Source organism: Lycium barbarum, chromosome 9, assembly GCF_019175385.1.
Source record: "Lycium barbarum isolate Lr01 chromosome 9, ASM1917538v2, whole genome shotgun sequence".
NCBI classification, from domain to species: domain Eukaryota; kingdom Viridiplantae; phylum Streptophyta; class Magnoliopsida; order Solanales; family Solanaceae; genus Lycium; species Lycium barbarum.
In genome coordinates, this window is record NC_083345.1 from 12,584,388 (window position 1) to 12,602,169 (window position 17,782).

The 17,782-nt window shown below is 34.3% G+C and overlaps 1 protein-coding gene and 1 long non-coding RNA gene across 2 annotated transcripts; both read left to right on the forward strand.

Annotated features, from left to right (window-relative positions):
* Window positions 1-7,812: 7,812 nt before the first annotated feature.
* LOC132611115 (uncharacterized) lies at window positions 7,813-9,377 on the forward strand. Its single transcript, XR_009571463.1, has 2 exons — window positions 7,813-7,865; window positions 9,068-9,377. It is a non-coding gene; the product is annotated as an uncharacterized LOC132611115 (long non-coding RNA).
* A 3,399-nt stretch (window positions 9,378-12,776) lies between these two features.
* Window positions 12,777-16,332, forward strand: LOC132611146 (putative calcium-transporting ATPase 13, plasma membrane-type). The gene has a single exon (XM_060325551.1). The coding sequence runs from the start codon at window positions 12,956-12,958 to the stop codon at window positions 16,049-16,051; it is 3,096 nt and encodes a 1,031-aa protein (XP_060181534.1). The 5' UTR covers window positions 12,777-12,955; the 3' UTR covers window positions 16,052-16,332.
* Window positions 16,333-17,782: the final 1,450 nt, after the last annotated feature.

A 17,782-nucleotide genomic window follows, 5' to 3' on the forward strand; every position in this document is an offset into this window, starting at 1 on the left:
ATTATTCATTGTTCTCTTATGTGGAGCCAAGTCGAGGGTGTCTCTACTGTAAGAATAAAAACTTCGGAAAAATTGGATCCGTTTACTTGATTCCTCAGGTATTGGATTAAGAAAATTCCATAAGGTCCATTGATTAGAAATCTATACCCTCAAGATAACCTATTAATTTCACTTTTATTTATGAGTTTAAGTTTTATATATATATATATATATATATATATCGTGAGTGTACTTTTTATATTATAGGGTCATTCAAAGAATATGTATATTTAAGTTTTTTTAAAATGTGACATTTGTAATCTTGAAAATAAAATAAATTACATGCTCCAACAAGTTATAACATGATGATGTAAAATTCCTTACATTAATGATGTACATAACCTAAATTCTTTAGTTATTGCATCTCAATTTAGAGTTCGAGACATTGCTAGATAATAATCTACTTACACTGAGTGTTTACGCCAAACCAATATATACAATATTGATAAGTGTTATATACTTTCACTTTAATTTTTAACTGCTACAATAAACTTCATTATTTATAAATGTAAACAAAACACCCGCCACGATATAATTAAGTATTTACCCTATCTAACTCGATCGGTGAAATGAGAATTAAACATAGAATAGCAACAGTGTCACTATTAAATCTTTCCAAAGGGAATCTTTGTATCGCACATATGCATTGACAGATCCAGAATTTTCACTCAAGATGTTAAAAAAAACAACAAAAGTTAAAGATAAAAAATAATGCTGTTATTGGAAATCGAATCTAGGATGCTAGAGATAATTTTGAACACTGTAGACCACTTGAGCTAATTATTTGCATTTGTTCAGGGTACTATTCAAAAGTGAGTATATGTACATAAATACAGAAAATCTACCCCATATTTACACTATAATTTTTTGCTGAGCGAACACCCTCCCCACCCTCTAAATCTGCCCCTGCACATATGACCTAATCATCAATGTAGTGTTTGAAAATTACAGAGAGCAACATTCTACTCTTAATTTTGAGTAATTATTGTTATTTGCCTAATTTTGATGGGGAAAGTTTTTCAATATTTGTTCCGGTGGAATATATAATAGGTACCTAATCGAATAGCTATCTAAGGTGCACGTAATTACCCCATACACCAACTTTATTATTAAAAAACACAAATTTCGTACTTAACAAGAAAGCAAATTAATACTCACAAGGATTGACTGACTTGGTTGGGTGAGTGATTTCCCACATTGGAGAGACCTGCGATCGATTTTCCTCGTCAGCTCTCAATCAGAGCTCGTCGTATCGTGCTCGCCTAATGCGATTTACATCTCTTATGTGATTTGCGAGCTATTACACAGTACCAGGTCCAGAGGCTGACCCAAATGTATTTAAGGGGTGTCATCTAGCACCCCTGGAATTTTTATTTATTTATATATGAATAATACTATGCAGAAGGAAGTATCAGTCTAAATATTAGAGATATGATAGAACTTAGTATTACAACTTCTGTAGCTCATTGGTGTGGCGCCTTAGTAGCAGCCTGAGGTCCTGTGTTCTATTACTATTATTATTTTTTTTTTTTTTTTTTTTTTGCTTGTTTAATAAAGAAGCCAAAGAGACTTGCACCCATGAAACTTGCTTAAAAGAGAGAAACTCATCCAATCGAGCCCATTTTATTTGCAAAATTATCAATATTACATTTTTCAATCGGCTCTTTACGTAACAATATTTAAATCGAACCGGAACTTGTGACTCTTTACCTAACAAGGAGCATAAGATCGTAGCAGTCAATAAATAATTTAATAATATATATTGTGAAACTGGATTACTAAAGCAATTTAAAACTCTAACTTTGAAAAAAATGCTCATTTTTCTTTTATACTTTGTAATTTTTTGAGAATAAAATTGTTGTGTGTTGCTCTTTCAAATGAAGAAAAAAATTCATTTTTGTTTCTAGTTGAAATTTTTGAAAACATTAGTCGTTTTCTTTTGGAATTGAATTTTATGAATTTATCTAAAGTCTATCTAAATAAAATTGATATTATAATTTGTAATTCAGCTTTTTTTTTTTTTTTTTTATGATATGATGATATTATAGTAATTTATTTATATTTTTACTTTTTTAAATATCAATACTGTTTACAAAATATCCTGATTACTTCACTGAACAGGTTATCTAGTGCGTGCCCGAAGAGCAGCTGCTACGATTTCCCAGAGGGTTAAAAAGAAAGCGGAAAAAAAAGCATTCTTTGGAAACTTCGAAGAGCTTGGGTGTCTCTCAAATTCTACTTTTTCCATATTATATTGTTTGCCGTTTCCTGCCTAACCCTAACTGTCATAGGTTTGTGACACAAATAAATGGATTAAATTGGCTGTAGCTTTTATACGATACTCGGATACACATTGTCGACATTGAAAGAAGCTGCATTAGATTAGACGCAATAATCTTAATAGCTAAGTTAAATAATACAGTCGACCTCATATAGCTTTGGTTGAGATGTCATTTCTTTATCATCAGCTCAGCAGTTTTTCATAAAAAAGAATATATAATCAATGATTAATTGGTCAATTGAAGAGACTATAATTGTATAACTTTCATTAATTTCAAAATTTAAAAAGAGATGATCGCACTGCTGAGAAACTTATAATTTCTTTTAAATGTACTCTCCAACTAAAACTTGAAGAATATTACTTTTAAAATCCTACAGAATACCAAGGAAACCACAGCGAAGGGAGTTGAAAGTTGATGAATCAATGCAAAATTAAAGAATATTCATCCCCCAAGGCCCAAGTTATGGGTAAAAAAAGGAACACTAATGGCATCTCCATGCAACTTAAGAAAGCAAAGCACCTTTTAAAAATATATACAAACAATTGAAAATTTGAAGTATATAAGATCTGATAATAGTATGTACGTACCTAAGGTGAAACTAGGAAAGAAAAAGCGGTAAGCGTAAAGCATATTTTCGGATAATGTTGTGAAATATCCTGGAAATTCAGAATAGCAATTATTAATTCATAAATTGCTTCGGTTGAAGAAACCACGTTGGGTTTCTTCTCTTTTACAGATTCTATGGGTGTTCATATTTTGTAAATACCGAATTATTGTATTGAAATAAAAAAAAATATTCAGTACAGTATTCGATATATGTTTTATTTTCTTTTTTGTTATTCAGTATGATATTTAATATTTTTTTAAAAAATACTGAATGCTATATATATTATAGTATTGTAGAGATAACAAAACTACAAAAATATAAACTAATAGGGCCTAAAATCCTTCGGACTAAAACCTTTAAACAAATACTACAATATATTTATATATAATAACTTGAATTAAGGTAATCACATAGTCATGTACATACAGATTGCTCATTACCGACTGTCTCTACCTTTAGAGTTTGTTTTTCTGAAAAATCATTAAATTTTGGAGCTAATTTGTATGCTATCTTCTCAATTTGTTTAACAGGATGAAGACCTAAAATTTCTACTCCACAAACTTGTAAAAGCTCCCATCATTATTGAACTCATAATTCTCTACTATATGTACGTTGAAGTTGAAAAAATCATAGTTACTGACTTGTTCATATGATTTTCTTACGAAGTTCAAAAAAAAAAATCTCCTTTGTTCATATGATTCGCAGTAAGTCGGTTTTCCTTTTCGTTTCTCTTAATTTTATTTTATGTTAATTATTTATGTTTAAAACATAGGTTATGACCATATGAATATTTTTAATAAAAAGTTTAACACGTGGCATGTACACGATGGACAAAATGATGGTGTGGCACCATGACATATCATTTTCAAGCGCCAAAAATTTGACTTTCCGATGATTAGCATTTTTTGGACAACTAACACATACTTCCTCCATTTCAATTTATGTGAACCCATTTGACTGGAAACGGAGTTTAACAAAAAAGATATGACTTTTAAACTTGTTGTCCTAAATCATTGCATAAATGTAAAGTATTTTCAAATATAGAAAGAGATCATTATTTTTTACACGGACTAATAAGGACATAGATTCATATAAATTAAAACAGATGGATTAGTTTATTAACTTTACTATTAAAAAAAAAATATAATTTTAATATTATAAAGAGTAAGTTCAGTAACTATTGTGAAATTAACCTATCATGTCACTTTCTTTTTCAGACTAATCTACACTTATTATAGACAATTATATGTGGTGTATAAAAGAATAATCCTACTATATCGTAGAGAATTTTACCAAATATACCTTATACCGTTTTTAGGTATATTTGGTAAAATTCTTTACGATATAGTAGAATTATTATTTTATAATCTGAACCCCAATAGCGTGGAAGGAGCTTGAAAACTTGCAAAAAACATGTATGATTCCAAGTGAAAACATAGATAAAGTCAACAACCTGACGTTATATTTTACCAAAGTAAGCTATTATTTGAGTCAATTCTCCAAAATAATACGTTTTTTTGAAAGTTAACCGAACTAGCATAAACGTATTCCTGAGTAACGAATTAGATATTATTTTATTAAAAAATTCCAACGGACAAAAAAGTCACCGGTTAACAGCGTTAAAATATAATTCGTTACTGCCAATAACGTATTATGGCTAATACGTTACTGACAGTAACGAATTTAGAAATTCTAGGTACAAACAATCTTTCTATGAAATCGGACATTGATTGATCCTAAAGTCGTAACCCGCAATTACGACTTCAGCATAAAACGTAACTGACAGTAACGTTTCTTCTGAAACTAGGCACGCGCAATCTCTTGCAGAGAATCCTCACTACAAGAAAGTAAAGATACGACGACATTTATTTAGTGGCATTTGAAATAAATGTCGGGGAAAAAGGAATTTCTCGACATTTATGAAAAAATGTCATAAAAATAATGACATTTGGCATAAAATATAGCTAAACAACGATTTTTGGCGTAAAATGTCGTTAAAATAACGACATTTGATACAAATGTCGAAAATATTATGACATTTATTTCAAATGTCATATTATTAGTCGCTAATTACTGACTTTTACACCTAATGTTGGAAATCTAAATCTTTTTAAATTATGTCATCACTCTTTATATTTAATTCTAGGGAAAGAATTAGTGGATGCATAAAGTAGTAATTATATATATATATATATAACGAATGAGTTTGGAACTAAAAATATGGCTAAATTACAACAACAACAACACATTCAGTGTAGTCCCACACGTGACTAAATTAATTGTGTAAATTAGTTAAAATTAAATTATACAATTATAACAATAGAGCTATTGAATATTTCTACCAATTAAAGAAAACTATCGCACATATGACTTTTTAAAAAGTATTTAACTAGTAGTATTAGAATAGGTGTCATTGCGGATAATATTTAAAGAATATTAATTATTTTCAGAATATGACTTGGCTTTTTTATCCATTATTGATCTTTTCATTATTGTTATGGCCAGATTCTATTATGAATTTTTACAACATTCTTCATAGGGCACTCTTATTTTTTTCTTGTTCGAACTCTTGTAATGGAGGAAAGAACCGAGAAAAAGGCATCGACGACAATTGATTTTACTACGGGACAATTCGTGTCATATTTATTTTATTTATATGCATTTGAACTTTATTTAAGCTCTTATTAAAGTAATTGATTTTGCAAGGAATACTATTTGCTACTACTAATAAAAAAAAGCTTATGAAATTATAGTAGTTATAGAAATAGGAGCAGTATTTTTTTTTATTTTGGTTCTATGTACTTTAATACTCTTTTTCATTTGGACCCAGACTTTCCCCCCAAAAAATTAAAAAATCCCCAAAGACTAAATCTTCCCCCCAATAATTTTAAACTTAATCAAATACTACTCCCACGAATAAAAGCTGGAACCCTAACCTTTTCCCTTCCCCCAATTCCCTTTACGTCATAGGCTGCACCGGCGGCCTAATTTCTCCATTTCTCTTCTCTCTCTCTCTGCTTGAATTTTATTTGTCATTTACTTTTCTTGATTTATTTTTTCTTTTGTAGGTTTTACGAAGTGGAGTCCCGAAAGAGATTAATTGTATAATATGATTGTTGCATTGGATCATATTTTTGTGGATGTGAAGGTAATCCTCTGTGGTGTGGGCTTTAGGATTGACACTGAATTTTGAGATCTGTATTTTACTTTTTTAACTGTACCGTGAATGTAGCAATACTCTTATTTCACGATCTTTTGTCTTCTATAAAAGTTGCCTGCTATTTTGTTTAAACCATATTTTTCTAACTTCTAATATTTGCCCTTATCTTTGGTTTGCTGTCAGAGATCTCTTTCTCATCTTCATCAGAAGTCGATATGCAAAAATTAGAGTCAAGAAGAGAAGTCTTTTGAAGATGTTACACCCCGTACTTCGAAGAAACACTGTTAAATTTGAATGTAAGAATTTCGAGTTACGACTAGGTAAAACAACTTTGGAGTATGAGGAATGAGGCATTATTAAGTATATTGTTTAAATAATGGATGATTATGATCTTGTAAGTCGTAATCGGGAAAGAGTATTTTAAAACACAAGAATATGGTCATTATCATGTATGGAGGGTTTCGGAATATTTCGAGATCGAGCAAGTTGAAGAAAATAAGTTCGACGAAAATTTGAGAAATGCTGGACAGATTTTTAGTCAACTTTGGAGGGGTATATCTCGATGCATATTTGGAGTTTTAAGGCGTTTCAAAAGCCTAAAATGAAGTTCGTCAAGTCTAGTTTATGATGCAACAAACCACTCATCGATAGGACGTCGGAGTAGAGAATTATAGACGCTACAAACTGAACTGTCGCGCAGAAACAGCACTGCTACAGCACGCTACAGTACTGCTACAGTACTGTAGCTACAGTGACGCCGTTTCAGCCCTTATAAAAAGGGGCAAACCCCCATTTTTATCATCTAAAAACTTCTCAAATTTTCCAGAAAATTCAGCAACAAAAAGGGGCCTAAATCTCACATAAAAGTGAGGATTGTGAGTGAAATTTCAAGCTACGAAGTACTAATCGAAGTCCGGGCAACGCATAATCACGAATATAATTTTGTTTGGAGTTAGAGGAGCATGGGAACAATAAGATGTTGAAGAATTTGCTACTTTCATAAAAACAAGGTAAGAATCAATTCCTTTTTCTTATGTTATGAAGGTTTGTTTGTGTTGTAGTATGTAGAAATGAGTAGAATTTATGAAAATATGGAAGTTTGCAAAGTGGGTATGTATATATATTATATATGTAGCCATGGGTGTATATATGTTGTATACATATATGAGTTGAATTTTAAGCTGTATATTAGTTGTGGTTATTGTGGAATTTGTATTGGAAATGGAAGTTGAATGAAAATTGGATGAAATTGGAAAGAAGCCATGTTGGCCGTGTGGTAGATTGTTGTTGGAGATGAATTAGTAAGTAGAAAATGTGTTGGAATGGTTTTGTTGCATATATAAGAATTTTGGATTGAATATGGAAGTTGATGGAATTGTTGAATATTGAATATATAGCTTGGAATACTTTTGGTTTATGTTTGAATGGTCTTATCTTAGTATGTGAATATGAAAATATTGATATCGGGTTGTAAGTGCAAAGTTGGATTTGGAATTGTCGCATTATTTGGAAAATAAGACTATTTACGCTAGAATGCGTTCCTAGTCGATTATTGATGTTGTATATATTGTTGTTGGTATGGTTGTTGTTGTTTTAGCCGAGTTTTAACCTCGGGGATGATATATATATAGGGGAGATGCTGCTCAAATTTTTATAGACAAGAATTGGTTAAGGTTGAAATTTTAAGTCTTATGAATAGTAAATTGGTAAATGTGACCATTTGTAGGTTTTGGACGAAACGGGATTTGCGTTTTGGCAAGCGTAAAGGGCAAGAAAGGTATGTAAAGCTATCCCGATTCTTCTCTTGGCATGTCCTAGATGTACTAGGCTTAGATTTACGCCTCGGGGAATATTCTGTCCATCGGAATCCGCGTTTGAAATCGTCGCTTTTTCATTCAATAGAATTGAATTCCTTAAGTATGCTTTGATGAAAAATTATGAAAACTTTTCCAAAATTGCTTAGGAAGTTATGGAATGTCCTAGAACCTTTGTAGGTGACCCCATAAGCTTAAAAATACGTAATTTGAGCCCACCGCTTCATTGGTTCCGAGGTGGGCCCACTATTTCCAATTTTACCCTTTATGTGTCTATGACTTGTCTTCGAACGTTTTCGTTAGAGATACTCTAACTACTCCTTTATCTACTAAATAAAAACTATTTTAAATATTTCATTAAGTCTTATAAATTGTTTTGAATCCTGAAAACGATCTCGGATAGATTATGCCTCCGTAACCCGTTATGACATCTAAATTTACTTACTATGTTTTCGTCCGATTTCATTGATTTGATTTGACATTCGATATGCCTCATTGAGTCTCTGGAAATATATATATGGTATTTTTAGTGCATTTAGTTTCTCACTACTCCGTTCGTGGATGCCTCAATGTTTCCCCCACTGAGCCCGGGCCAGGATATGTTGTCAAGCGTGATCCTTTGCATTGTTCGCCGTGCCTCGATGTGAGGGGGCAGGTATACGCGTACATGGGTTTGTGGAGTATGCTGTGCCATGTACGCTTGTTCTGATATGATATGATATGGCCATCTGATATGATATGCTATGTTACGGGGTTATTCCCCTTTTCTGATCCTTATGTGTTATGGCACCAGTGTCGGGGGGTGACCACGTTCTGTCTGCCGAGTCCCTTGGCAGGGGCCGGATATGATATGGCATATGTTTCTGTACATACTCTTCATGTTTTGAAAATATGCATTTGATACTCTGGACATCTCACTCACATTTCTGTACGTTCTGTTCCGGTTATGATTTTGTTCTGTAATGGGACCAGGTATGACATACGTTTCCTGTAAGTACTATTTATGCTTTATGATCAGCATTTTGCTAATCTGGATATTCCGTTCATTTTTCTGTACCTCCTGTTCCGATTATGACTTTGTTTACTACGTTCCATGCTTTACATACTCAGTACATATTTCGTACTGACCCCCTTTCTTCGGGGGCTGCGTTTTCATGCCGCGCAGGTACAGACTACAGATTTGCTGACCCACCTGCCTAGGACACCTATTCTGCTATTCTGGAGCGCTCTTTTGTCCAGAGCCTATACTCTGGTACAGTCTGCTGCTGTTGGATATATGTACGCTATTCAGGGGTACGACGGGGCCCTGTCCTGTTTTATGTTTCTGTTATGTTCTGTAGAGGTCTGTAGATATACATGTGGGTTCTGTATATGTTTTGGGTTGCTATGATTTGTGATAGCCTTATCGGCTTCCATGTGTTATATATGTTCCTCTATGACACTAGTAATGTCGACTGACTTTTATATTTATATAATCTGCTAGTCTACTGGTTTGGATTATTGGGTACGTTTGGGTGTCCAGCACGGACACTAGTCACGGCCTACGGGGTTGGGTCGTGACAGAAGAGGATGCATGTTGTCATAGAGATTCAAGATGCTGCTTTGTATGAAGGCTCAACAAGTGACAATCAATGAATTGGTGTTTTTGTGGTCACTAGTCAATATTAGATTTTATTTATAGCATTCTCAGCTTAGGAGAAAATTTTGTATTCTTCGGGAACCATATATTTAATGGTGTTCACGAGATTTTTCAAAAGTTTGTCGAAGTGACTCTTTTGTTTAATTCAAAGTTCTATTGTAGTGTATAACTTGTGTACTGGAATTATATGATTCATCGTGGCATTAAATTAGATTTTTTCAGTATATAAAAAAGAAAAATGATGCTATTGACTAGAGATGATTTTCCGACATTTCTATGTATGCGTAGTAAGGATGGTATGATTTGATGACATTTCGTTATATGTTGCAATTAAATTAATTTCAAAATCGGTGACATTTAATAAAAGTTGCAAATAAATGTCGCTAATTATTTTGCCGACATTAATCTAAATGTTGGAAATTTTGTTGTGACGTTTTTAAAAAGTTGTAAATAAATGTCGTAAATTATGTACCGACATTAATATAAATGTCGGAAAATTCCCGACCCTCAAATTTACGACATTTGTACTAAATGTAAAATAAATGTCGCTAAGTGATTTTGCGACACTTATGGCACTTAATATGACATTTATAAAATGTCGTCGTTAGCCTAATTTCTTGTAGTGCCTGTAAATTGGGAATCCTTCTGACTGATTTGACTATAAAACGTTATTTGTAGTTACGTTTTATTTGTAAAACGTGACACACAATAAGATTGTGCACTTACAATTCTTCTGACTGATTTGACTATAAAACGTTATCTGTAGTTACGTTTTATTTGTAAAACGTGACACACAATAAAATTGTACACTTACCTTTAATAGTTGTTATCTGTTATGTCAATGTCATTTCCATGCTGACAACATTTTCTTACACAATTTAGTGTGCAAGTTATGTGATTATTTTATTCACATAGAAAGAAAAAAAATTTGGATATTGTTACCCACGTGATTAGATGGCAGAGTCAGAGCCAAGAGTTCAACTTTATGTTTTTAGATTTTAGAACGACGATTTCAGATTTAATACTTATGTTCTAAACTTATTATTTATACATATTTAATAAATTTCTTAACACAAATATATTATTTGAGCAAAAATTATTGAGTTTGGCGAAACCCGTGTCCAGGCTTCTAGTTTCGCTCTTCCAACAAAAAAAAAAGTTACAAAACTACCTTTAGCGCAGTAAAATACTGCGTTATAGAAACAGTACCAAAAAGCAAAAAAAATTGGCCAAACTTTATTTTTTGCAACACTTAGTGTTTTTTTTCATACTTTGACCAACGATTAGTCGTGTGTCATGACTCCGAAACGTCAATATTTTATATAGAACCTGATATTTTTTTCTGCGTACAATAATGTAGGCCCAATACATCAAGGATACGTAGACGTTCAGATCGTCATTTTAGGGGCTGAAAAGGTGCCCGAAGTAAGTTTTGTTTGAAAAAACTTAGTGTTTTTTTCATACTTTGACCAACGATTAGCCGTGGGTCAAGACTCCGAAACGTCAATAATTTATGTAGAACCTGATATTTTTTCTGCGTACAATAATGTAGGCCCAATACATCAAGGATACGTAGACGTTCGGATCGTCATTTTAGGGGTTGAAAAGGTGCCCGAAGTAAGTTTTGTTTGAAAAAACTTAGTGTTTTTTCCATACTTTGACCAACGATTAGTCGTGGATCAAGACTCCGAAACGTCAATATTTTATATAGAACTTGATATTTTTTTCTGCGTACAATAATGTAGGCCCAATACATCAAGGATACGTAGACGTTCGGATCGTCATTTTAGGGGTTGAAAAGGTGCCCGAAGTAAGTTTTGTTTGAAAAAACTTAGTGTATTTAAGTATCACTATCTTTGTAAGGCCTCACAGGCTAAGCAACATGAGATAGCGGGATTCCTACCACTACTACAGGTATACCTAAAAATATTAATAAAAGTATTAACTGTATTTATAAAAAACAACTTGTTCAATTCCGAGATGAGGCTGACTGGCCATAGCAAATCCATAATTTTGAGCCAACAAATTCATGTGATAACCATGCTGACCACTCATTTGAAATATATTATTTTGATTTGCTGGTTTGGTCTTTACATAAATCTCCAAAATATTTATATCGATCTTATCCGCAAAATTTTGCCGTATGGAGAAAAATTGTAGCAAGGACTGGTCATTCTCAATTTTAAACTCAATGAACCTTGTATTGTTACCTTGAAATGAGCATGGATATTTTCCAGAAATATCAATTTGAATATTTTCACTATTTGTCCCCATCTTCTCATGCAATAGTTCAACCAATTCAGCATAGTTCGTTGAAATAAACATGCTGACAATCATTTTGGCACCTTCAGTGTACCTGAATCCGTTCATTTCAGTAATTATTTCGCCACCCCAATACAAAGCAACCATCACATTATGTTCAAAATTGGCCATCTTTACTCCTACACACGAAAATAAGACACTTATTATTATTAATATAACAGAAAAATAAATTAAAACTATAGTATTATTTTAACATATTACGAAATATTTGACTTAATTAACTTATACCTGTTGAATTTTTTAATGTTGTTCCGACAATAGGCCTCACAAGTAGAAGCTTTGATGAAAATTGTTCGAATGTGTTTGAACATTCGTTTCATACACTATATTTTATAATGATATGTGGTTTGTTCAAAAAGTATGAGGAAGAGGGACTTTAGCAGTGTGTCGTTATTGTGTGTCACGTTTTACAATTAAAACGTAACTATTAATCACGTTTTATAGTCAAATCAATCAGAAAGATTCCCAATTTGCAGGATTCTCGGCAAGATTTGTGCATGCCTAGTTTGAGTAGAAACGTAACTGTCAGTTACGTTTTATGCTAAAATCGTAACTCCTAGTTACGACTTTAACATCAGTCAATGTCAGATTACATAAAAGGATTGTTCGTATTTGGATTCTCTAAAGTCGTTACTGACAGTAACGCATTAGGAATAATACGTTACTAACAGTCACGAATTAGCTTTTAACACCGTTAACCCGACCTAATTTTTTCCGTTAGAATTTTTGAATAAAATAATGCCTAATACGTTACTCAGGAATACGTTTATGCTAGTTCCGTAAAAAAAATAAAAAACGTATTACTTTGGTAAATTGATTTAAAAAATAGCTTATTTTGGTCAAAGGCGCCCCGGACCAGTATACACTTATATAAGGGGATGTCCATAAATTCAACTTTGTCAATCCAGTTCCAAACACAATTTAGCCCTTTCATCCACACTTTCATTATTTGTCCTTTTCTTGTTCCAGTATATCAAAACTACTACTTTGCGCTTAATTATTCCATAAACTAACCAAGTTCTTTTTGTCCTTATATACTATAGTAATTACAAACATTACTTTTCCTCGTTAGTTGTTAGAGAAAGATTATCCATGATGTTCCAAGCAAACTTGCATTGCCTCTGCATGAACATTGCAATTGATTTGCCAGCCAAACATAACATCTCCAGCCAAAAAAGATGGCACTTAGCCTTTGCCACCATCTTTTGTTCCAGAGCTTTCAAAACTAAGACGACTAGCACTAAAGCACTGCATGGAGCTGCCTACAATCCAAGAAAAGCTCGTGTATCAATTGATAGAATCGCCATTGATGTTGTTCAAGGACATGCTTTATTCTCAGGCATTGATCAGTCAAGTCTAGCTAAACTTGTCAAAGATAAAAGTGTTGAAAAACTTTCTAACTTTGGAGGTGTACAAGGCGTTGCTGCTTCTCTCAAAAGTGACACGACTAAGGGTACAAATGGAGACCCAGAAGATGTTGCACATAGACATGAAGCTTTTGGAACCAACACGTATCGTAAACCACCTACTAAAAGTTTCTTCATCTTTGTTTGGGAATCATTCAAAGATCCCACCATCATTATCCTTTTGCTCTGTGCTGCTCTGTCTCTTGGATTTGGAATTAAGGAGCATGGACCAAAAGAAGGATGGTACAATGGAGGGAGTATTTTTGTTGCCGTCTTTCTTGTCATCGCTGTTTCGTCTATCAGTAACTTTAGACAGAACAGACAATTTGATAAGCTCTTCAAAGTGAGCAAAAATATTCCAGTCGAAGCCGTTAGAAAGGGGAGGCGCCAACAGATATCCATATTCGAAATCGTTGTTGGAGATGTCATTTTCTTGAAGATTGGAGATCAAATCCCTGCTGATGGGATTTTGATAGAAGGTCAGTCTTTACAAGTGGATGAATCTAGCATGACAGGGGAAAGTGATCATGTTGAGATTAACCTTAGCCAAAATCCATTCTTAATTTCTGGCACTAAGGTTACCGATGGCTATGGCATGATGCTTGTGACATCAGTTGGCATGAACACGACCTGGGGTGAAATGATGAGCACAATTAGCGGTGATTCTAACGAGCAAACACCCCTCCAAGAACGACTCAACAAGCTTACTTCATCGATTGGTAAAGTTGGATTGCTAGTTGCTTTCTTAGTTCTTGTTGTCCTATTGATACGATACTTTACCGGGACCACAAAAGATGAGAATGGAAACAAAGAATTCAACGGGAGCAAGACATCATCGGATGATGTGATCAATGCTGTGGTGGGAATTGTTGCTGCTGCTGTTACCATTGTTGTTGTCGCGATTCCTGAAGGATTGCCTTTAGCTGTTACACTTACTCTGGCTTATTCAATGAAGCGAATGATGGCTGATCAGGCAATGGTGAGGAAACTCTCCGCTTGTGAGACTATGGGCTCTGCCACCACCATTTGTACTGACAAAACAGGTACTCTTACATTAAATAAGATGACTGTAACAAAGTTTTTCTTAGGCAAAGAGCACGTGAAGGCGGAAAGTCATACCTCAATTTCATCAAAAATTCTTGAATTATTCCATCAAGGGGTTGGATTAAACACTACAGGTAGTGTTTTCAAGTCCTCCGATCCATGTTCCAGCTTTGAGTTCTCAGGCAGCCCTACTGAGAAAGCTATTCTTTCGTGGGCTGTTATGGAGTTGAACATGGATATGGATCAAGTAAAAAGAAATTGCAACATTCTTCACGTGGAAGCTTTCAATTCAGAGAAAAAGAAGAGCGGTGTCCTGATCAAGAACATTTCTGATGGCACAATTCATGCACATTGGAAAGGTGCTGCTGAAATGATTTCAAAAATGTGCTCCCATTACTATGATCTGGAAGGGAATGTGAGACATCTTAAGGAATCAGATAAGGAAGAATGTGATCGGATAATTGAAGGAATGGCTGCCAGTATCCTTCGATGTATCGCATTTGCACACAAGCAAGTGTCAGAAGCTGAGTCGGGCAATGAACAAAAACACGGAAATACTCCAGACAACTCTTTCGTGCTTTTAGGCTTTGTCGGCCTAAAAGATCCATGTCGTCCCGGCATCAAGAAAGCTATGGAAGATTGCCAAAATGCTAGTGTGAATATCAAGATGGTCACTGGTGACAATGTGTTCACAGCAAAAGCCATAGCAGCAGAATGTGGGATTCTTCATCCTAATCAGGAAGTAGATGACGGAGCTGTAATAGAAGGTGAAGAGTTTCACAACCTAACAGATGAATTACAGATGGAGAGAGTGGAGAAGATTCGCGTGATGGCAAGATCTTCCCCTTTTGACAAACTTCTAATGGTGCAGTGCTTGAGAAGGAAAGGTCATGTGGTCGCTGTCACAGGTGATGGCACGAATGATGCACCAGCTTTAAAGGAAGCTGATATAGGACTTTCTATGGGGATTCAGGGCACTGAAGTAGCTAAAGAGAGTTCTGATATTGTCATTTTGGATGATAATTTTTCTTCAATTGTCACAGTTCTGAAATGGGGAAGATGTGTCTATAACAACATCCAGAAATTCATCCAATTTCAGCTCACAGTAAATGTGGTTGCGCTCGTGATCAATTTTGTAGTAGCTGTTTCAGCTGGAGAGGTACCACTCACAGCAGTACAGTTGCTATGGGTAAATTTGATCATGGACACGTTAGGGGCACTAGCACTTGCCACAGAGAAGCCAACCGAGGAACTCATGAAGAAGAAACCAGTCGGCAGGACTGAGCCACTTATCACCAACGTTATGTGGAGGAATCTAATGGCTCAGGCCTTATATCAGATTGTTGTTTTATTGACCTTACAATTCAAAGGTGAATCCATCTTTGGTGTCAACAAGATGGTAAACGATACATTGATCTTCAACACGTTTGTTCTTTGCCAAGTGTTCAATGAATTCAATGCGCGAAGCCTGGAGAAGAAGAATGTCTTTGAGGGAATATACAAGAACAAGTTGTTTGTCGCAATCATCGGAATAACTTTGGTTCTCCAAGTGGTAATGGTGGAGTTTCTAAAGAAGTTTGCAAATACAGAGAGGCTGAATTGGAGTCAATGGGGAATCTGCATTGGATTTGCAGCTGCATCTTGGCCAATTGGCTGGGTTGTCAAGTACATAACTGTCCCAGAGAGACCAATCTTCAATTATCTCAGGTTGAATTACTTGAAAGCCTTGTTTAAATGAGTAGATTTCATATGATCTAAGACATAAGGATGCCTCTCAGTCCTAGTAGCATTGTAGGAAATTCTGTATTTGTTTGTCTGGTGATCAATAATGTTCTTTCTTTTCACCCAAAAAAAAAAAAGAGTAGATTTAGCTGTTAAATATATGTTTGTTCATAAGCTAGCTAGTTCCAATAGTATTAGTTTGTTATTAAATGGTTGATTGATGTTGCATTCTTTTATTGCTCACCACTTGTATTTCCCTATGTAATGTTTTCAAATGAAGAGTTGTCCAGATTTCTTCTACTACAATTACAAGATGACTTAACAGGTGTATATAGACTTTTCAGCACATTCTGGTAAGACATAGTTTTAAGATAGTAGACACAACATACCTTTTGAAGCTAATAACATGCTAGCTGCTGGCAGCAGAAGATATTTTAATGAGGTCTCAGTTCAAATCGCAGTAGAGATAAAAACACTAGGTGATTTCTTTCCAAATGTCCTACCCTTGGTGGACTGCATTACATGATATTTGTTGCTGGTGGAGGTGGCAGATATTCATAAAAATATAGTCGAGGTGAACACAAACTGATCCCAGACACCACGATTATAAAAAACAAGATATTCCCGCTTCTCATAATTTGTAAGCAGTGAAGATAATCAACAAACTAATTTTCGTCCTTCACGTCATTCAAATGTAACAAAACTTGTTTTAAAGCTTGATCACAAAGGGCGAAGAGATTCTCTTACCTGTTCCACCCCCATTGACTTCGCAATCGTGTTGAATTTTATGATAGTAGAAATTGTTTCTACCTTTTCGGACTCAAGCAGATTCCAATACTTTGGCCTATTTCTCTAAACTAGATTTGTTTTTTTTTTAAGTTTCTTTGCGATAACCGCATTGGAGCCCGGTTTCACGCTGCATAGGGCCAGTTCGGGAGAACAAGATTTTTTCTGTACTCAGAATTTGAAACTGAGACCTCCGATTAACACAACATTTTGATAGATTATACCGTTACATAATCTCACACATCAGAAGAAAAAACGTATTTGAAGGAAAAATCTATGTAAAAAGGTAGAGTATGTATTAGAGCTATCATAAAAATATAGAATAAATGAAAAAATAGAATTAATATTAATTTGTTTTGGAGGGTTGTGGGGGTATAAAAAACCAAGCAAAAGAATTTTTTTTAAAATTGATAGTAATTTGTTTTGGAGGGTGGTGAGGGGTGTGGAGGGACTGGCTGGTTTAAATACCCAAAAAAAAAAAACTTTTTTTTAATGAAAAAAATTAAACTTTTTGGGAGGAGTTAGTGGGTGGGGGTGAAAACCAAAAAAAAAAGTTAAAAAACTCTTTTTCTTTTAAAAAAAAGTGGAGGTGGGGCGGTGAGGGTAAGAATTTTTTTCCATTTCTTATAAATTCTTTATAAAAGTAAAAAAGAAAATTCAAAGGGGATGGGGTGGAAGGTCGGGGTGGATAGTGGAAGGTGGGGTGTGGGTGTTGGGATTGGGGGTTTGGGGTATATATGGTAGGGTGGGGTGTGGGGGTGGAGTTGGGGGTTGTGGGGGTGGAACTTGCGGGATGGTTGAAGCATGCATTGGTGTATCTTTGTTAATCGGAAAAATTTTCTTAAGAAAACATTTTCGAAATCTTAAGTGCAATCAAACAAGAGAAAATAGAAAAACATTTTCCATCATACCACCCTAAGAAAATCATCCATGCAACGGACACTATTTCAACATATGTACT